The sequence below is a fragment of the Cervus elaphus genome, chromosome 1, assembly GCF_910594005.1.
Source record: "Cervus elaphus chromosome 1, mCerEla1.1, whole genome shotgun sequence".
NCBI lineage: Eukaryota > Metazoa > Chordata > Mammalia > Artiodactyla > Cervidae > Cervus > Cervus elaphus.
Window position 1 is genome coordinate 89,008,747 of NC_057815.1, and position 19,570 is coordinate 89,028,316.

Sequence of the window (19,570 nt, forward strand, 5' to 3'; positions counted from 1 at the left end):
ATGTCCGGCGGGACAGCACTGATTTTAGGCGGAAATCAGGAGCTCTTCTGCCATCCTCCCCGTTACCTGCAGAGGCTGGCAGATCGTAAGCGGCAGAGCTCTGGAGCCCGGCAGCCCCCAACACTGCTTCTGCAGGCGTGGCTGCTTCCATGTCAGTACCCCTGCACATGTCCACGGCCCTGGCCCTGGCCCTGATGCTGCCTGCCCCGACCCCCAAGTGAAGTGAAGTCGCTCAGTCATGTCTGACTCGGTGACCCCATGGACTGTAACCTACCAGGCTCCTCTGTCCATGGGATGTTCCAGGCAAGAGTACTGGAGTGGGTTGCCATTTCCTTCTCCAGGGGATCTTCCCGACCCAGGGATCAAACCCGGGTCTCCTGCATTGTAGGCAGACACTTTACTGTCTGAGCCGCCAGGGAAGCCAACCAGGGCAGTAGCAGATCAAGGGGGGAGCGGGAGGGGTAGGCGCTGGCCGTGCAGCCCAGCCCGGATTCCTCAAGCCCATCCTCCACCCTCTCAGGCCCACAGCTGACACAAGTGTCTCTCCTGTCAGCCGCAGGCAGGGGTCCCATGGCTGTGACTCAAACCTCCCTGTGGCTGCCAGAGCCCAGGAGAGTACCTGATGGTGGGCACAGGTGTCCCTGGGCCCTCTGGAGGCATGGCCCCCCTGAAGCACACCAGGCTCCATGCCCTTTCCCCACGTTAGGAGGGGGTAAGAGTGCACGTGCTCCCCTCGGCCTGTGCAGAAGGGGCGACGGGGCAGACGAGCTGGCGAAGGAATCAGCCCGTGCTCAGACCAGGTCAAGGGAGGATGGCTCGAGCAAGCGCGGTCCCCAGGACTCCTGCAGGACGGCGCTCCGGGTACCTTAGCGTTGGGATTCTGAGTGTTGGGGCTTTGGGTCTTGGCCCCTAGGTCAAGGTGCAGTTCACGGGCTCCCTCAGCGGCCAGACTGGAAGGGTTTTCAGACATCGTCCAGCACTCTCGCACATGGGTTGTCCATCCTGGGCCTCTTCAGAAAGGTGAGGCCCGGGAAGTGCTCCCGTCGGCCCCTCAGAGCAGGAGGGCACCCACACAGCCCAGAGGCGCGCTCGTGGCTCTCGCGGCTCCCCGCACAAAGGCCCTCCGGTGGCTTCTCTCCCCGCCCTGTGCAGCTGCCCCTCCGGTTCTCAGGCAGGGGGGTGGGGTGAGGTCCCAGGGGCCTTCCACCCCAAGGCAGATGTCAGATGCTCTCCCTTTCTGGGGCCACGCTCAGCCTGGCCCCGAGTCTGGGGATCGTAGCAGGGCTGAATTTCCTTTCAGAGAGCCTCATTTTCTTACCATGCCTTGCTTTGTGGTGTGTCCCAGGAAGGGACACCTAAGCCTAACCTGCCCAAGGAGAGGAGAAGCCTTGCCCTCAGCCCCTCAGTGTCACATCTTTCTGCCTTTTCATGCTGTTCACGGGGTTCCCAAGGCAAGAATACTAAAGCGGTTTGCCATTCCCCCTTCCCCAGTGAACCACGTTTTGTCAGAACTCTCCACCATGACTTGGGTGGCCCTACACGGCATGGCTCATAGTCTCATTGAGCTGGACAAGGTTGTGATCCATGTGATCAGTTTGATTAGATTTCTGTGATTGACTGTGGAAATCAATACTGAATATTCATTGGAAGGACTGATGCTGAAGCTGAAGCTGCAATACTTTGACCACAAGATGCAAAGAGCTGACGCATTAGAAAATACCCTGATGCTAGGAAAGATAGAAGGCAGGATGAAATGGTGGGATGGCATCATGGACTCAACAGACATGAGTTTGAGCAAGCCCCAGGAGATGGTGAAGGACGCCTAGTGTGCTGCAGTCCATGGGGTTGCAAAGAGTCAGACAAGACTGAGCAGCTAAACAACAGCCCCTCAGTCTGTTGTCTCCAGGCTCCCAGCTTCCTTTCTCTTTTCCTTTCCATCAGCTTCAGGCAAGGGACTTGAAGTCCTTTAGGCCAGAGCTTTGGGGATCTTGGTGCCTGGACAGGGGAACCCAGAAGGGTAGCTGGCAACCCCTCCTCCCCAGCGCTCCTGCGGCTGCAACGGGGCGGAATTGGGGAGCACCAGTGTATCCAACAGCAATGAGTGTGGGCTCCCCGCCGGGTCTTCTGGTACCCTCAGACACCCCGTGTAAGGGGCTCAGAGGCCACAGAACACCCCCATTTCCTCCCAAGTGTCCCTTCTCTGCCCCAGGGGCAGAGGCTGAGACTGGGCGCCTGGACCTGGGATGGGCCCCGGCCTGGCCTGGCTCCTGATGTTCCCGGTCTCTGTACCCAACAGCCACCCACCCGCCCCTGCCATGGAGACCTTCATTAAGAGACACTTCCAGCGGAAGGCGCAGGGCCCTGGAGAGGGGCCGCGGCGGCCCAGCGGCGTGGGGCTGCTCACGGGCAAGGCCCGGCGCCGCTCGCCGGCGGGGCAGGCCTCCTCCTCGCTGGCACAGCGGCGGCGCTCCAGCGCACAGCTCCAGGGCTGCCTCCTGGTCTGCGGGGTGGGGGCCCCGGGCCCCGGCCGCCGCCGGCGCTCCAGCACCGCACCCCCAGCCTGCAACCCCCGCTTCGCTGTGGAGGAGGTGTCCAGCCCGCCGCAGCCGGCCGTGGTGGCGCCCCAGCTTCTGGTGGCACCCCTGCTGTTGGCCGGGCTCGTGGGCATGGAGGAGGAGGAGGAGGGCTTGCAGAAGGAGGATGTAAGGGCTGCACCACCGAGCTCTGCCCAGCCGGGCCCCGGGACCCCAGGGCCCCCCCCGCCCCGCGGCGCGCTGCCCCTGCTGCCCGTGCCGCGCTGGCGCCGGCGCCGGGCCTCCTCCCACCTGCTGCCCGCAGATGTGGTGAAAGACCACGCACTCTGGGGCCTGCACGGTCACTACCGGCGCCTCAGCCAGCCACGGCCCGCGGGGCAGCACCCCAGCCCAGGGGGTCGAAGAGCCTCGGGCACCGCAGCCGGCCCCGGGATGCCCGCCCGCGTGCGCCCGCTGTCCCGCCGGCGCCAGGTAGCCCTGCGGCGCAAGTCAGCCGGACCCCAGACCTGGAGTGCCCTGCTTGCGTAGGTATAGCTGCAGCCAGCAGGGCAGTGGTGTGACCTCCGGGGGGCTGGCCCGGGGGCCCCTGGCTCGGGAGCAGCTCTGGGCCAGGCTCGGAAGCCAGCAGGACTGCGAGGAGAGTCCAGTCTCCTCGGGGATCTTCTCAGAGCCGGGGGGCCTCTTGGGGGCCTCCTCTGCCCTTCCTGCCTTGACCCGGGATTGAGGTCAAGGTGAAGGCAGAGATCCCAGGCGAGGGGAAGGAAGCTGTGCGCCCAGCTGGCCTCAGCCGCCGCCTCCTCCGCAGGAAAGCCATCACCAAGTCGGGCCTCCAGCACCTGGCACCCCCTGCTCCTGCTCCCGGGGCCCCGTGTAGCGAGCCTGAGAGGCAGATCCGGAGCACTGTGGACTGGAGTGTGAGTGGCCGGGAGCTGGGAGGGGTCGATGGGGACCAGTCCCTCGCGGGGGGTCGGAGGTCCTGCGGGCGGCTGCAAGGGGAGCCCATGGATCTGTGGGGTCAGAGCAGACCTCCTAGGGTGGCCACGTTCGAGCCAAGCCTTGAAGCCAACAGTGGGGAAAACAGGATGCCGTGAAGTAGATTGTGGGGGCGGGAGCAGGTTTGTCTCGGGAGAGGGGACGGTAGGTGGGGCGCAGCAGGCGTACGCTGAGCGTGCTATCCCGTCCTGCAGGAGTCTGCGACGTATGGGGAACATATCTGGTTCGAGACCAACGTGTCCGGGGACTTCTGCTACGTCGGAGAGCAGTACTGCGTGGCCAAGATGCTGGTGCGTGAGCGGGGTGCGGCATGCTGCCCCCTGGTGGTGGAGCCGGGTCTCGAGCCCTGTAGGCCGGCTGTCCCAGGGGCAGGTGGGAACGAGGCTCTTACCTGAGCCGCCCCGGGGGGGCCTGCCCCCCGACGGCCAGAGGGACGGGACTGGGGCCTGAAGCCAGGGCTGGGGCTCCACAGTGCTCTCCCAGCGCAGCTGTGCGGGGGCAGGCGCAGGGCGGCACCCGGGCCAGGGTTAGCCGGTGCCTCAGGGACCTTCTGTTTCCCACAGCAGAAGTCAGTGTCCCGGAGAAAATGCGCAGCCTGCAAGATTGTGGTCCACACGCCCTGCATCGAGCAGCTGGAGAAGGTGAGCGTGGCTGCGCAGGCTTTCCTGCCCCTCCCCTCGGAGTGCTGAAGCCCTCACGGCACTCATGCCCGGGTCTCTGTACACGCGTGTTCACGTCACACAAACACCGCCGGCCAGGGGTGCCTCTCTGTACACGCGTGTTCACGTCACACAAACACCACCGGCCGGGGTGCCTCAGTGCGTGTCGTTGTGAAAAAGCCAAGGACCCTGGAGCCGCAGTGCCTGCGTTTGCACCCTGGCTCCCCCTTCATCTGCTGCTGTGTCCCCGCTGCCCAGAACAAGCCTGGCGCAGAGCGAGGTTCATAAGACTGTTACTCGACAAGATGAAGTCACGAATGCTGGCTGAGATGCCATTTTTTATCAGTTCCCAAACTAACACTTAGAAGGGGCTGTGCCTTGCTGAAGCTTCGTACCTCAGCTCTGTCTGGGCCAGTCCTGCATGGGCACTGAAGCCTGGCTCCGTTCCCTCCACGCCGCGGCTGTAAAGACCTTTTCCCGGGGACCGCTGTCCGTGGAGTGGCTGCAGCTGGGGGCGCATCTGGGCCCCCGTGCTTCTAGGGAGGGAGAGAGAAGGACAGCTGGGTGAGTGGGTCCAGGCTGGGGGGTGGCGGCTGCCGTGACCCTGCAGGACTCCCCACCAGCAGAAGCCCAGACCAGCGTAAGAGAAATCCTGTAGGGCCAGGAATGGCTTGAACGAGGCTAACGTAGACGGCTTCCCTTCTCTCCAACTCTGTACAGTGAAGTTTCCCTACAGTTTTCCGAGGGCTGAAGCAGGGGCCCGGAGGAAAACAGACACGCATGTAGCCCCAAGTCCTGTAGATCCATCACACCGGCCTAAGGTGGAGATAAACCAGGGCTCCACAGATGGGCTGACGGTCTCCAGGGCCCAGTCCCCAAGCATGCACTGGGTTGCCTGCAGGTACCTGAGTTGGGAGAGCTGGAGGGCAAGGAAGATTACAGGACCAGTCAGCCTTGCTGCAGGTTTAGCGGGGAAGACAACACAGAACTTGCTGTCTCCCTCATCCCGGAAGACTGGGCAGCAGAAGGGAGCTTCCCTCTGGCTAATGGAGAGGAGGAGGGATGCCGGAGGGCTTCTGAGAAGAGGTGTCTGGCGTTCTCAGGGCTCCCCGGATGCCGGGAGGCCTCTCCCTCCTTTGTGAGGATGCCTCCGAGTGACACCTTCTGAAGGGGGTGGCCATGTGCCTGACCCCACGAAGGGCGGTTCTGACGTTTTGGTGGTCACTGTGTGTTCCACAGATAAATTTCCGCTGTAAGCCATCCTTCCGTGAATCGGGCTCCAGGAACGTCCGTGAGGTAAGCGCCCAGGGTTGTTAGGGCCCTGGGTCTCCTGAGCGGGCCCCTCGGCAGTGACTCCAGGGCGTCACCAGGCTTCCACCCCTCACTCACCGCAGTTTCGCTCCTCTCCTCTGCCAGCCAACCTTCGTGCGGCACCATTGGGTACACCGGCGGCGCCAGGATGGCAAGTGTCGGCACTGTGGGAAGGTGAGGGCCCGCCCAAGCAAGCCGGTCCTGGTCCCGGCAGCCCCGTGCCGCCCCAACCGCGCAGAGTCCCGGGCCCACGCTCTCTGGCTGCCACGCCCGCTCAGTCCCAGAACCCCCGGGTGCCTGGGCAGAGCGGGAGAGCAGGGAGGAAAGCCGCCTCCTCCAAGAGCAGCGTGTCTGGACTGCTCGGAAGCTGTGAGCAAGCCCTTCGAGAAGCATGGAGGCTTTTTCCCTCGCCAGCTCAGCCGGCGCACGTGGGTGCCCAGCACAGGTCCCTGTCCTCCAGGCTGCAGAGCCCTCCCAAGCACGCCCCACAGCGGCCCAGGTTTCACTGAGCTGTCTTGTCCCCCCCAGTCCCATCCCCCAGGAAGTTCAGGCTCTGAGAGGTCTAGGGGTCATGTCCCTCCTCTGTCCGTCCACCTTGAGTGTCCAGCACGTCGGGCACAGTAGGCCCTGCGGTGAGCCCGCGGAGGACGGACAGGGAACGACTCTGATGGTTGCCACACACAGCTTTGAGAGCCTGGGTTGGGAAGGAGGGACCGGAGTTAGGCAGGAGTTATCTCTGGACCCCTTTCCAGCAGATGGTGCAGTTCACTTCAGAGACCCAGCCTGGCTCAGCCCCCATGACACTAGGGCCTCCTTTTATAGTTCTTTTCTTTAAAAAAAAAAAAATAAGTGCTCAGTTGCCCTGGGCAGAGAGACGTTGGCAGCAGGAAGGGGCTGGGCCTGCTGCTCTGGGCCCAGCCCCAGGGGCCCTCACCACCCTCTGCACCCCAGGGCTTCCAGCAGAAGTTCACCTTCCACAGTAAGGAGATCGTGGCCATCAGCTGCTCCTGGTGCAAGCAAGCAGTGAGTGCCGCTCCCCTGCCCGCAGGCTGTCCCCCGGGGCTGCGCAGGGCCCGGGCCGCAGGCCTCGGCCGGCCCAGCTCAGCCCCGCCCCCCGCCCCCCCAGTACCACAGCAAGGTGTCCTGCTTCATGCTGCAGCAGATTGAGGAGCCGTGCTCCCTGGGCGTCCACGCCGCTGTGGTCATCCCCCCCACCTGGATCCTCCGGGCCCGCAGGCCCCAGGTGAGTCCCGCCTGTGCCAGGACACCCCAACCCCCGCCACCCCTAGGGTCTGCCGGCCACCCTAGCCCCAGCCGCCTTGTCACCCACGCCCCCACTTCCCTCGCAGAACACCCTCAAAGCCAGCAAGAAGAAAAAGAGAGCATCCTTCAAGAGGAAGTCTAGCAAGAAAGGGCCTGAGGTTAGACGTGGGACCAGGCGGGCAGCGGGAAGGGGAACAGGAGAGGGGGGCCTGTTTCTTGGGACCCTGAGCCCCCGCCTGGAGCTGATGCTGCTGCCAGCTCGGCCGTTGCTGGGTCAGTCTGGGCTCTGGGGCCCCCAAGCAGGGTGAGAGGTCAGGTCCTCCTCTGGGGCCAGGCCCACTGTGAGGTCTGACCCCCCGGTGATACTCACGGGGGTACCCGGGGCACGGAGGACAGGGTGAGGGTCCACCAGAGCGGGAACCAGCCTTACAGGCTCTCTCTGTCTCCAAGGAGGGCCGCTGGAGACCCTTCATCATCAGGCCTACCCCGTCCCCCCTCATGAAGCCCCTGCTGGTGTTTGTGAACCCCAAGAGTGGGGGCAACCAGGTACGCACAGCATCCCGTCTCCTCTGAGAGCCTTGGGGAAGGGGTGGGGTCTAGCTCAGCCCCTCCCCCCAGCAGGTGTTCCCAGCTCCCCAGGTCAGCTTCTGCCCCATGATGCTGAGAAAATCCCCTTCTGTCTCCACCTCTTGCCTTTTCCTGGGCCGGGTTCCCACAGCCACGCGCTTCCCACCTCAGCCCACCACCCCTGACTGCCTCCCCACTTTCCCTGTCCGTTCCTGGTCTCCCACAGGGCGCCAAGATCATACAGTCCTTCCTCTGGTATCTGAATCCCCGGCAAGTCTTTGACCTGAGCCAGGGAGGGCCCAGGGAGGCGTAAGTACCTGCCAGGGCTCTGTGGGGACAGTGGCGAGGGCTGGCCTGGCGCGCTCTCGGGGTGCGGCTCGTGGACCCTGACCCGGTGCCCATCCTCTGACCCCAGGCTGGAGATGTACCGCCGGGTGCACAACCTGCGGATCCTGGCCTGCGGGGGCGATGGCACAGTGAGTATTCCTGCCCTCCCCGGCTGGGCCAGGCCAGGGCCGCCCGCTCTGACCTGGCCGCCTCCGCCCTGCCCGCTCCAGGTTGGCTGGATTCTCTCCACCCTGGACCAGCTGCGCTTGAAGCCGCCACCGCCCGTTGCCATCCTGCCCCTGGGCACTGGCAATGACCTGGCCCGCACCCTCAACTGGGGCGGGGTGAGCTCCCACGGACGGGGCAGGGAGCCGGGGGTGGGGGAGCGGGGTGCCAGGGGAGGGCCCAGACCCCGGGGGAGCTCAGTTCCTGCCTCTCCGCCCCCCCCACCCAGGGCTACACCGACGAGCCTGTGTCCAAGATCCTGTCCCACGTGGAGGAGGGCAATGTGGTGCAGCTGGACCGCTGGGACCTCCGTGCGGAGCCCAACCCCGAGGCGGGGCCCGAGGAGCGAGACGAGGGGGCCACCGACCGGGTGGGTCAGCCGGGAAGGGGTGCTGGGGGTGTCTGGGGTCTGGGGCAAGTCTTCATGTAACCAAACTTCAGCATCTCCTCGGGAGGAGGGAATGGTGTGGTCTTCAGCTCATGAGAGAGCTGTCCGCAGCCTCTCGGCACATGTTACTGAGCGCCTGCTACCGCCAGGCAGCGCTGGTTCTCAGCAGCGAGCAGAGCCAGGTCCTGGTGCGCATGAGGCCCTTCGGAGGAGGGTCGTGGGGGGTGTGAGGCCTGGGAAGAGAAGCCAGGCTGCTTTGGTGTGCAGGCGCTCGGTGGGGCTCCCCAGGAGCTGAGAAGGCCGGGCCTCGGCCCCCTTTCTGCAGAGCTGGCTGTGGGGGGGGCGGGGTGCGTGCGGGAGCTCCTCATGCCTGTCCCTTGGCCCTCCTCCAGCTGCCTCTGGATGTCTTCAACAACTACTTCAGCCTGGGCTTTGACGCCCATGTCACCCTGGAGTTCCACGAGTCTCGAGGTGGGCGCGTCTTTGCTGAGGAGGCCTCGGGTGGTGGTGGTGGTGGTGGGACCCCAGGAGGGGCCCCGAGACGGCCAGACCTCGCCCCTGCCAGTACAAAGCGTTCGTCCGTCGTCAGCCCTCCCGCCCGAGCCCAGCTTGGAAAGCCCCAGCAGGCTCAGAGCAGCTGACTGTCCCCTATTTCTTGTCACCACCCAGAGGCCAACCCGGAGAAGTTCAACAGCCGCTTCCGGAATAAGATGTTCTACGCCGGGGTGAGTCTGGGGCCTGCCACCGCGCCCCACCGTGGCCACGCCCACCTCTTCTCCCACCCATGCCCCCACCCACCCGTGTCCACCAGGCCTCAGGACCCCTGCACGGCAGCGGGAAGGACATGCCCCGTTACCAGATGGTGACGCCCTCTGTCTCCCACAGACAGCCTTCTCCGACTTCCTGATGGGCAGCTCCAAGGACTTGGCCAAGCACATCCGCGTGGTGGTGAGCGGGCTGTGCCCGCAGGCAGGGTGGGTGGGTCTGGCGGGAGGGAGACCCCCTGGATCCATAGGCCCTCAACCCCCTCCACCCGTTCCTGCCTGCAGTGTGATGGGACTGACCTGACCCCCAAGATTCAGGACCTGAAGCCCCAGTGTATTGTTTTCCTGAACATCCCCAGGTGAGGAGGGGAGGGCGCGGGGGGAGCCCTGCTGTCCCTGTCCTGCATGCCCGTCCTCTGAAGCCCGTTGCGGTGCCGTCCCCTCCAGGTACTGTGCGGGCACCATGCCCTGGGGCCACCCTGGGGAGCACCACGACTTCGAGCCGCAGCGGCACGACGATGGCTACCTCGAGGTCATCGGCTTTACCATGACCTCCCTGGTGAGTAAGCCAGCACGGGGCCCACCTGGAGCCCCAGGCCTGCCTGCCTGCCTGCCCGGCCCTGGCCCTGGCCCTGGCCCCAGGATGGAAGGGGATGCCTTCCCTGGTGGTTCAGTGGTTAAGAATCCACCTTGCGATGCAGGGTACACGAGTTGGACCCCTTCTGGGGACGTAGGAGCCCACAGGCCTCAGGGCAACTAAGCCTGCGTGACAGAGCAGCCAGATAAATACAAAAAATGAAAAATAACGGAAGGGGGTCACCAGCCTCCTTTTCATTGGCCAGGACGGGAGAATTCGCCCTCACCTCCTTTCTCTGGCTGGGGTCTCACCCTCCTCTGCTCTCCGTTGGGTGGGGGATCACTCACTTTGTTCTCCGGCCTGGGAAAAGGAAAGCCTGGGGTCCTGCCGCCCCCTGGCCCCTGACCCTGAGCCTCCCATGCCCACAGGCCGCGCTGCAGGTGGGCGGGCACGGCGAGCGGCTGACGCAGTGCCGAGAGGTGCTGCTCACCACGTCCAAAGCCATCCCGGTGCAGGTGGACGGTGAGCCCTGCAAGCTCGCAGCCTCCCGCATCCGCATCGCCCTGCGCAACCAGGCCACCATGGTGCAGAAGGCCAAGCGGCGGAGCGCCGCCCCCCTGCACAGCGAGTGCGTCCCCCCCCGCCCCGCCCACATGCCCGGGGCCCCAGAGACTCTGCCCCTCCCCAGCCTCAGTTTCCCCTGGGGCAGCTGGGGCGGGCGATACGTGGTGTGATGCCTGGCGGGGACTGGCAGCTCGGGCAGGGCCCTTGCCGAGCGCCGTGTGGTCGCCCTGCCTGCAGCCAGCAGCCGGTGCCGGAGCAGCTGCGAGTCCAGGTGAGCAGGGTCAGCATGCACGACTACGAGGCCCTGCACTATGACAAGGAGCAGCTCAAAGAGGCTTGTGAGTGGCAGATGGGGCGGGGAGGGGGCGCTGAGGAGCGGGGCCCGGGCTGGGGTGCAGCCAGCTGCTGACGGCTGCCCTGTCCTCCAGCCGTGCCACTGGGCACCGTGGTGGTCCCCGGAGACAGTGACCTGGAGCTATGCCGCGCCCACATCGAGAGGCTCCGGCAGGTGAGGGGTGGGGCCCGGGCCTGCCCACAGGGGCCCCCACCAGCCCAGGTTCTGGTGGCCTCCAGCCCCGGCCTCTGCCTCTCTTGCCAGGAGCCCGAAGGTGCTGGAGCCAAGTCCCCGATGTGCCAGAAACTGTCCCCCAAGTGGTGCTTCCTCGATGGTGAGTGGCCCCCAAAGGGCTGGGGCCTGCCTCCTCCCTTGGCAGTCCTGGCGGGGGGCGGCAGGAGACCCAGGCCTGGACAGGGGGCCACCTTCCTCAGCCAGCCCTCTCCCCACAGCCACCACTGCCAGCCGCTTCTACAGAATCGACAGGGCCCAGGTACGCACTCAAGATCTGCTCTGGAAACCGCTGGCTCTGGGCCCCGTGGCACCTGTCCTGCTTGGCCGCCCTGCACGGCCGGGTACACCCATGTCCGCCGATGGGCAGTGCACAGGGACGGTGCTGACGGCGGGGAGCTGGGCTCGCGGGGTTGGGTTGTGGGGGAGCCTCAAAGCACAGGCGTCTTCCAACCAGACACAGAAGGAAAGGCGCTTTGGGTCAGAGGCCGGGCACCCGGGAAAGGCTTAGCTGTGGGAAGGGGCTGCAAGCTGGTGGGCCCCCTGTGCAAGGTCAGGGGCTCCAGGGCAGGAGGGGAGAGGAGGGGGCTGGGGGTGGGGTGGGGGCTGGCAGGGCCCAGGCCTGGCTGCCCTGTCAGTGCTCCACCTCACAGCTGCAGCTTCTCCAGGTCTGTTGGCCTGGCGTCCCTCTGCACCCCCCATCGGCCGCCCTGCAGGGCCCTGACCCTCAGCCCAACCTTCCCCCCCCAACCCCGTAGGAACACCTCAACTACGTGACCGAGATCGCACAGGATGAGATTTATATCCTGGACCCTGAGCTGCTGGGGGCATCTGCCCGGCCTGACCTCCCCACCCCCACGTCCCCTCTCCCCACCTCGCCCTGCTCCCCCACATCCCGGTGAGTCCCGAGCCTCAGCCAACCCTCCCCCCCCCCACCCCAAAGGGCAGCTGACTGAACCCCCCAACCCTGGCCGCAGCCAGGCCACGAGCCCTCTGACCCACTGGCCACCATCCACCCTGCTGCGGTGGCTGGAGACCCAGGCTCCATTCCGGCCACCCCCACCCTCGTCGGAGCGCCCTGCAGCCCCCCGGCCTCCTGCTCTCCCCCAGCACCCTGTGGGCACGTGCCCTGCCCTGCTCCCTTCACTGGGCACCGGCACCCTCTTCCACCACTGCAGTGCAGCCCCACTCACCTGTCCGATCTTTGCTGCCTCCTTTGCCCACCTCCGGACTTGTCCCTGCCTCCCCGATCTTCACCCTCCACTCACGTCTCAGCTTGGGTGTGCCTTCTCCGCAGTCTCTCGGGAGCCCCCCCGAAGTTGCTGTTCCATCACACCACCCAGTCTCCTGTTCTTCCACACTTCCTGCTGTTCCAGAACACTTTGTTTACTCGTTTGTCTGACTTTGTCTCTCTGACTAGAATGTAAGCTCCCTGAGAGCAAGCTCTCCACCTGTCTTGTTCATGGCTGTGTTGCTGGTGCCCGGAACAGCACTTGACATGCAGGAGGCACTGAATAAACTGTTGAATGAACCAAGGGCGCCCCGGGTTGGGGCTGGGGAGGGCAACAAGCTGGGCCTGTGCTATAGCCATGTCACCCTGTCACATCTCATCCTGTCACATCCTGCCACATCTCACCCTGTCACCCCGTCACATCTCATCATGTCACCCCGTCACATCTCATCCTGTCACATCCTGCCACATCTCACCCTGTCACCCCATCACATCTCATCATGTCACCCTGTCACATCTCACCCTGTCGCATCTCGTCACTCTGTCACATCTCATCCTGTAGCCATGTCACCCTGTCACATCTCATCCTGTCACATCCTGCCATATCTCACCCTGTCACCCCGTCACATCTTATCATGTCACCCCGTCACATCTCACCCTATCACATCTCACCCTGTCACCCCATCACATCTCACCCTGTCACATCTCACCCTGTCACCCCATCACATCTCATCATGTCACCCTGTCACATCTCACCCTGTCACCCCGTCACATCTCATCATGTCACCCCGTCACATCTCACCCTGTCACATCTCACCCTGTCACCCCATCACATCTCACCCTGTCACCCCATCACATTTCATCATGTCACCCTGTCGCATCTCGTCACCCTGTCACATCTCACCCTGTCACATCTCACCCTGTCACATCTCACCCTGTCACCCCATCACATCTCATCATGTCACCCTGTCACATCTCATCATGTCACCCCGTCACATCTCACCCTGTCACCCCGTCACATCTCACCCTGTCACATCTCACCCTGTCACCCCGTCACATCTCATCATGTCACCCCGTCACATCTCACCCTGTCACATCTCACCCTGTCACCCCATCACATCTCACCCTGTCACATCTCACCCTGTCACATCTCACCCTGTCACCCCATCACATCTCATCATGTCACCCTGTCACATCTCATCATGTCACCCTGTCACATCTCATCCTGTCACCCCGTCACATCTCATCATGTCACCCCATCACATCTCACCCTGTCACATCTCACCCTGTCACCCCGTCACATCTCATCATGTCACCCCGTCACATCTCACCCTGTCACCCCATCACATCTCACCCTGTCACATCTCACCCTGTCACCCCATCACATCTCATCATGTCACCCTGTCACATCTCACCGTCGCATCTCGTCACCCTGTCACATCTCATCCTGTAGCCATGTCACCCTGTCACATCTCATCCTGTCACATCCTGCCACATCTCACCCTGTCACCCCATCACATCTCATCATGTCACCCCGTCACATCTCACCCTGTCACATCTCACCCTGTCACATCTCACTCTGTCGCATCTCGTCACCCTGTCACATCTCATCCTGTAGCCATGTCACCCTGTCACATCTCATCCTGTCACATCCTGCCACATCTCACCCTGTCACCCCATCACATCTCATCATGTCACCCTGTCACATATCCTGTCACATCTCATGTCACCCTCTCACATCTCATGTCACCTGTCACATCTCATGTCACTGACATCTAGTGATGTCACCCCGTCACATCTCATGTCACCCCATCACATCTCATCCTGTCATCCCGTCACATCTCATCCTGTCACATCTCATGTCCCCCTGTCATCTCGTGATGTCACCTTGTCACATCTCATCCTGTCACATCCGATCACATCTCACCCTGTCGCATCTCATGTCACCCTGTCATCCCGTGATGTCACCCTGTCACATCTGCTCTGTTTGCAGGTCACTGCCAGGGGACGCTGCGCCCCCTACAGGTGAGGCCTCTCCCTGCAGGGCCCCTGCTTTCTCCCTGGTCAGAGGACCCAGGCTCAGTGGGGTGGGGTGGGGCCAGGTGGAGCCCATACACAGCCTCACACCAACATAGCTATAGTCACGTTTGCCACAGCCATCGGCACACGTGCCCCTCAGGCCCGCTTTGCACAATAATACATCACACACGTCTTCACGCACTGACGTGAGCCAAGGCCTCCCATGCCAGAGTGTAACAGGCTGGTGTTCCGAGCAGGTGAAGAGCTCATCGAGGCTGCCAAGAGGAACGATTTCTGTAAGGTAGCAGTGCCAGGCTCGGGCTTCTTCCCCTTGGCAGCCCTAGCAGGGCCCAGGAAGTGGGGCCTCTGGCTGGGCCGGGAGCTCCTCGGTCGAGGTGCAGTCATCTGTCATGACCTAGCCCTCTGTGGGAGGGGGTCTCCATGTGATTGTCCCAATCTGCCCTGCCCCGCCCCACCCACAATCATTGTCCCTCCATAGGGGCTTCCTAGCTCAGTCCGTCTGTCCCCAGAACTGCGAAAGGAGCAAATCTTAGAGGAACCACTGGCTTCAAGGCTCCCAGGGAATCGAGGGGCACCTGGGATGAGAGATGCCCAATGTCTCTCCCTTGCATTCCCAGAAGACCCCCGTAGACCTCAGGGAGCCTGGGGCCTGTGTGAGTTGGAGGGGCATTTCTGTGGTTGGAAGGAGGGTGGTCTCGAGGCGCCCCAGCTTTGCCCTGCCTCCTGCCCTCAGCTCCAGGAGCTGCACCGAGCTGGGGGCGACCTCATGCACCGTGACGAGCGGAGCCGCACGCTCCTGCACCACGCGGTCAGCACTGGCAGCAAGGAGGTGGTCCGCTACCTGCTGGACCATGGTGAGCTGTGCCCCGGGGGCTCCCGGGGCTGGGGGGAGGCTGCCGGGCCTCTCTGACCTCCCCCTCCCTCTTCCCCAGCGCCAACTGAGATCCTTGATGCCGTGGAGGAAAAGTGAGTATCTGGGCAGGGCAGGGCAGGACCCGTTACCCTGGAAACCACCCAGGTTCCATCTAGCCCTTCTGTGTGGATCCTGTCAGAGCCCGTAAAACTGTTCCTGGCCACATCTGTCGCCCTCTGGGCCACCCCCCCACCCCCCACCCCCACCTTGCCCCAGGACCCCACACGTCCTGCCCCTTCTGATGGCCCCTGCGGAGACAGGAGGGCCCAGAGGACTGGATGGGGTCCACAGCCAGCCCCTGTCCCCCAGCGGGGAGACCTGCCTGCACCAGGCAGCGGCCCTGGGCCAGCGCACCATCTGCCACTACATCGTGGAGGCCGGGGCCTCGCTCATGAAGACCGACCAGCAGGTGAGCAGAGGGACAGGGCGGGCACGGAGGAATCCACGCAGACACAGAGCTACCCTTCCCCAAACTCCGCCCGTGGGAGAGGGGGCTCCAGGGGAGGGCAGCCTCAGGGGATTCAGAGCTGGCCTTCAGCACAGCCCGGACCCCAAGCCTGAGCCAGAAGGCGGCGGCTCCTCGCGAGGGAAGCGCCCTGTCTTCTAGTCTGTCAGGGCCAACAGGCTCCTGAGGTGACGGCAGCTACCCCCACACACACCCCCATCCAGGGCGACACTCCCCGGCAGAGGGCTGAGAAAGCTCAGGACACGGAACTGGCCGCCTACCTGGAGAACCGGCAGCATTACCAGATGATCCAGCGGGAGGACCAGGAGACGGCGGTGTGAGGGCCGGCCAGCCCCCTCCTGGCCACCACACTGCTGCATTCCAGTCAGATGGCCGCAGAGGGACCCGGGCCCCAGGGAAGGAGCCGCGTGCTGCTCCCTGAGGAGCTGCCCAGACCTAGGGCTGGACTCTAAGGAGCTGGGGAAGTCCCACCCCGTCCCCTGAGGCCGCAGCCTAACCCGGAGGGAGGCTCACAGGGGACCAGGAAACTGGACTGGGCTGGGCAGGCCCGGGGCAGGGGGGATGGGGGTGGCATTGGGGGCCCTGGGGTTCAGGGGCCGCAGCCGCGAGGGCAGAGGCCCCGTGAGGGAGCCCCCAGGAAGAGGCTTCTTAAGCCTCCCAGCCCTTTGGGACTGTCACTCTGAGGCTCCTGGGAGCTCAGCCCCCTCTCCTGCCCTGACCCCCCACCCACCCGTGGTCTTTTGCTGCATCTGCCTGCCCGCAGCCCTGCTTAGCACCTCCCCTGTGACCCTCCTCCCAAACACAGTCATTTCACCTCCGACTCTGTGGCCTGGGGGTTGGGATGGGGCTCTCTCGTGGTGACATGTTTACAGCTGGGTGTGACTCAGTAAAGTGTATTTTTTTTCTTTTCTGCTTTTCTTTTTTGGGGGGCGGAGTGGGGGGTGTTCCTGAAGCAGTGGGATCTGCTGGGTTATCCGCAGGGTGGGGTACTGGACGCGTGAACGCAGACCCATTTCAGGGGGTCCTGATTCCCGTTCGGGGGTGGGGTCTGAGGGCCTGCCGGGGACCTGACCTCGGCCAGGCTGCCGGGCTCGCAGGGGCCGGGGGAGGAGCCGATTTCTTCCTGCTTCCCGCTTCCCGCTGGGATGATAACAATGAAAGTGAAAGAGGTGGGGCAGGGGCCAGGCCTGGTTTCTTGGGCCCGGTGGCCCGGTGGCTGGGCAAGCCCCCTCCCCCCTGGCCTCCACCGCTCTGGCTCCTACGGGGACCTGAAGAGGCGATGCCCGAGGTCCCGGCTCACAAGGGGTGGGCATTTGCAGCCGCTGCCGGGCCGGATCTGGAACTTCTCAGACGACTCCTGTCTGCTCTTAAGTCTTAACCAAACCCCGGCCTGCGGGCTCCTCCTTCCTCAACTCCCCCCGCCCCCCGCGCGCCCCCTCCAACCTGCGCTCCGAGAAAAGCGCAGCGGCCTCCGCGCTCCTCCCCCACCAACCCGGGCGCTGTTCTGGGGTTCCCCTGCGAACCCCTCCGCAACACGGAGCAGAGCATCTCCCTGCGCACTTGGTGAAGCCAGCCGAGGCGGGGGCTGGTGCTCCTTCCCCAGCATCTAAGGGCCGCTGAGAGTCCAGCGGGTCCAGGGAGATGGAGGGGGGACTAGGGGTTCATCACTGCACCCACCCGGGGCTCGGCGGACAGAGCCGCACACCGGCTCGAACGCGGGACCCACGCCGGGACCTGTGACACACCCGGGGCTCCGTACCCACTCCTGGTCTCCACCTAAGGCTCCGTGGCCGTGGAGGGAAGCGGGCGTCCAGAGGGAAAAGGGGACGGCAAACCGGGGCTGGGGCCGAGGGAGCGCCAGATTGGGGCATGGGGAATGGAGTGCGAGGACCCGACGGAGGCCCGGGGCCGGGAGAGCCCGGGATCGGAGGATGGGGGGCCCAGGAGGGCCGGGCGTCTGAGAGCTGAGGGCAGAGGCCGGGTGAGGCGAGGGTGTGGGGCGAGCGGCGGGAAGAGGGGGGTAGGGGCGCGGGGAGGGAGGGGAGGCGGGGACGCCGGGGTCGGGGGGCGGTGCGGGTTTGAGGGGAGGGGGCGGGGCAGGTCCTTCCTCGGTGGGGGGGAGGGGGCGGGGGCCCATGTGACCGGCTCAGACCGGTTCTGGAGACAAAAGGGGCCGCGGCGGCCGGAGCGGGACGGCCCGGCGCGGGAGGGAGCGAAGCCGCGCGCGCGGGCAGCGAGCGAGTGAGCGTGCGGGGCCCCGGAGGGCGCGCGGCGGCTTCGGGCCCCCCAGCCGCTGCCCATCTGGGATCCGGAGGCGGGGAGGGGGTCCGAGCTGCGTCCCGGGCTCCAGAAGGCCCCCGGGGAGATTCCTCCTTCTGTGCGCCCGGGCTGGCGGCGAGAGGCCAGACCCCCCAAGTCCGCCGCCACCGCAGTAGCAGCCCGACCCTTTGGGCCTGGCCTGGGAACTGGGGCAAAGCGGGGAGGGGGGGGCTGGTCTACGCCGGCGGCCTCCGTGGGGGGACTCTGACCCGTGCTCTCCCCTCAGGATGCAGCGCCGAAGCTTCCTCCTCCTCGCCCTCCTCGCCCTCCTGGCGCTCACCTCCGCGGTGGCCAAAAAGAAAGGTGATTCGGCGGGGGCGGGGGGCTGGGGGGGCCGGAGCCCAGGAAGGGTGAGTCCTAGTCTGGGTCCTGAGCTCTGCTCCCCTGCGTTGCAGACAAAGTGAAGAAGGGAGGCCCGGGGAGCGAGTGCGCCGAGTGGACCTGGGGGCCCTGCACCCCCAGCAGCAAGGACTGCGGCGTGGGATTCCGCGAGGGCACCTGCGGGGCCCAGACGCAGCGCATCCGGTGCCGGGTGCCCTGTAACTGGAAGAAGGAATTTGGAGGTGAGGTGGGGTGCCCGCGGAGGGTAGGCAAGGGGCCCAGCTTCACGGGCCCCCTCACAGGCTGCCCAGCCCTGACCTCCCCCGCGCTCTCCCGCCAGCCGACTGCAAGTACAAGTTTGAGACCTGGGGGGCGTGTGATGGCACAGGCACCAAAGCCCGCCAGGGGACCCTGAAGAAGGCGCGGTACAATGCCCAGTGCCAGGAGACCATCCGGGTGACCAAGCCCTGCAGCCCCAAGACCAAAGCCAAGGCCAAAGGTTAGCGACGGGGGTGGGTAGGGACGAGGTTGTCACGGGTGGCTGCCCCCACCTGTGAAGGCAGTGGTGAAGCTGCCGTCTGTGGATACTGGCCAGTGACTTCTTGATGTCTACACTGTCTTTCTGTAGGCAGAGATACCTTAGGTGGGTGGTACTGAGAGCTCTGCAGATGGAGTTTGGGAGGTTGAAACTCTGGCTCAGATAAGAACCAAGTCAATGGTTCTGTTGGAGCCTTTGGCTTAGGACCCAGGGTAGTGGGCCTGGAAGGGCCTGGCTTTGTCATTTCCCAGCAGGTGGGGGCAGTTTCTAGCTGGGAAGGACTTCCTTACTTCTCTCTCCCTTAGCCTCCTTCCTGAGTCCCAGCAGCCCTGGAGGCCAACCAGGCAGAGGGGCATATGCCCACTTCTCAGGTGAGGGGACTGAGGCTGTGTTCCAGGGCTGCTGGGACTAGGACTGAGGACGGGAACTGGGAGGTTTTCCGATTTTCCAGCGAAAGTCTAAGCCTGGGGAGTGAGGAAGGTTCCAGGGCATCACAATGGCTGCCCTGGCCCAGGGGCTTCCCGGCGGCGGGCTGATGGAGAACCACCAGGGGGCAGAATTTTGTTTTCTCTAATGTGTGTGCTGCAGGGAGGGGGCGGGGGTCTCCACTGGGTCACCGAACCCTGCTAATGCAGTGTTTCTTTCTTGTTTTACAGCCAAGAAAGGGAAAGAAAAGGACTAGCGGCCAGGCCCCGATGCCAAGGAGCCCCGGCTTCACCCAGAGGCCCGGCCCACGCCCTTCCTCCACAGGCTCAAGATGTTACCCACCAGTGCCTTCTGCCTCCTCGTTAGCTTTATCAATCATGCCCTGCTTCTTCCCTTTCACTTGCCCACATCACCCCAAGTGCCCGAAGTGGGGAGGGACAAGGGATTCTGGGCAGCTTGAGTCCCCCCCACAAAGGGATTTGATTCCCCTGTACCCACTTTTCTTTTTCCCCCAACTGGATGCCATTACTAAGAAATAAATAAAATAAATATCTTTTTGTTCCCAATAAAAGCTTTTCT

At 64.2% G+C, this 19,570-nt stretch overlaps 3 protein-coding genes across 21 annotated transcripts in view; all 3 read left to right on the top strand.

The window, feature by feature from the left end:
* The window catches only part of DGKZ (diacylglycerol kinase zeta), a 43,970-nt gene extending 27,678 nt beyond the window's left edge, over positions 1-16,292 (top strand). For 3 of the 14 annotated variants that reach the window (XM_043910636.1, XM_043910639.1, XM_043910641.1), the window contains exons 2-31: positions 3,340-3,448; positions 3,722-3,817; positions 4,091-4,168; positions 5,426-5,482; positions 5,603-5,671; positions 6,449-6,520; positions 6,624-6,740; positions 6,847-6,918; positions 7,211-7,306; positions 7,554-7,636; positions 7,743-7,803; positions 7,885-7,998; positions 8,109-8,249; positions 8,660-8,738; positions 8,937-8,992; positions 9,153-9,215; positions 9,317-9,390; positions 9,479-9,590; positions 10,037-10,236; positions 10,410-10,510; positions 10,601-10,680; positions 10,771-10,840; positions 10,959-10,999; positions 11,496-11,635; positions 13,962-13,993; positions 14,245-14,288; positions 14,742-14,862; positions 14,941-14,974; positions 15,213-15,330; positions 15,591-16,292. In XM_043910636.1, the coding sequence (XP_043766571.1) occupies positions 3,340-3,448; positions 3,722-3,817; positions 4,091-4,168; positions 5,426-5,482; positions 5,603-5,671; positions 6,449-6,520; positions 6,624-6,740; positions 6,847-6,918; positions 7,211-7,306; positions 7,554-7,636; positions 7,743-7,803; positions 7,885-7,998; positions 8,109-8,249; positions 8,660-8,738; positions 8,937-8,992; positions 9,153-9,215; positions 9,317-9,390; positions 9,479-9,590; positions 10,037-10,236; positions 10,410-10,510; positions 10,601-10,680; positions 10,771-10,840; positions 10,959-10,999; positions 11,496-11,635; positions 13,962-13,993; positions 14,245-14,288; positions 14,742-14,862; positions 14,941-14,974; positions 15,213-15,330; positions 15,591-15,707 (2,647 nt within the window). In that variant the 3' untranslated portion in view covers positions 15,708-16,292. Of the gene's footprint in view, positions 1-2,296; positions 3,059-3,339; positions 3,449-3,721; positions 3,818-4,090; positions 4,169-5,425; positions 5,483-5,602; positions 5,672-6,448; positions 6,521-6,623; positions 6,741-6,846; positions 6,919-7,210; positions 7,307-7,553; positions 7,637-7,742; positions 7,804-7,884; positions 7,999-8,108; positions 8,250-8,659; positions 8,739-8,936; positions 8,993-9,152; positions 9,216-9,316; positions 9,391-9,478; positions 9,591-10,036; positions 10,237-10,409; positions 10,511-10,600; positions 10,681-10,770; positions 10,841-10,958; positions 11,000-11,495; positions 11,636-13,961; positions 13,994-14,244; positions 14,289-14,741; positions 14,863-14,940; positions 14,975-15,212; positions 15,331-15,590 lie in introns of those variants that run through there. The other 11 variants (XM_043910640.1, XM_043910644.1, XM_043910645.1 and 8 more) reach the window with 9 other exon arrangements.
* LOC122699062 (keratin-associated protein 16-1-like) lies at positions 11,642-13,951 on the top strand. 2 transcript variants are annotated; one of them, XM_043910648.1, is made up of 4 exons: positions 11,642-12,341; positions 12,413-13,169; positions 13,532-13,654; positions 13,692-13,731. In XM_043910648.1, exons 1-3 carry the CDS (start codon positions 12,200-12,202, stop codon positions 13,584-13,586), a joined length of 954 nt encoding a protein of 317 aa, XP_043766583.1. In that variant the 5' UTR covers positions 11,642-12,199; the 3' UTR covers positions 13,587-13,654; positions 13,692-13,731. The 2 variants fall into 2 exon arrangements, with proteins under 2 accessions (XP_043766583.1, XP_043766582.1); XM_043910647.1 differs by lacking the exon at positions 13,692-13,731 and adding an exon at positions 13,765-13,951 and having other exon boundaries at positions 11,642-13,407; positions 13,439-13,603.
* A 250-nt stretch (positions 16,293-16,542) lies between the features above and the next one.
* MDK (midkine) lies at positions 16,543-19,557 on the top strand. Of its 5 annotated transcripts, none has more exons than XM_043910649.1 (6): positions 16,578-16,692; positions 17,933-18,009; positions 18,102-18,269; positions 18,368-18,526; positions 18,871-18,936; positions 19,222-19,557. In XM_043910649.1, exons 1-6 carry the CDS (start codon positions 16,667-16,669, stop codon positions 19,245-19,247), a joined length of 522 nt encoding a protein of 173 aa, XP_043766584.1. In that variant the 5' UTR covers positions 16,578-16,666; the 3' UTR covers positions 19,248-19,557. The 5 variants fall into 5 exon arrangements, with proteins under 5 accessions (XP_043766585.1, XP_043766584.1, XP_043766594.1 ...); XM_043910659.1 differs by lacking the exon at positions 16,578-16,692 and adding an exon at positions 16,914-17,368; XM_043910654.1 differs by lacking the exon at positions 16,578-16,692 and adding an exon at positions 17,474-17,628.
* The last annotated feature ends 13 nt before the right edge of the window (positions 19,558-19,570 follow it).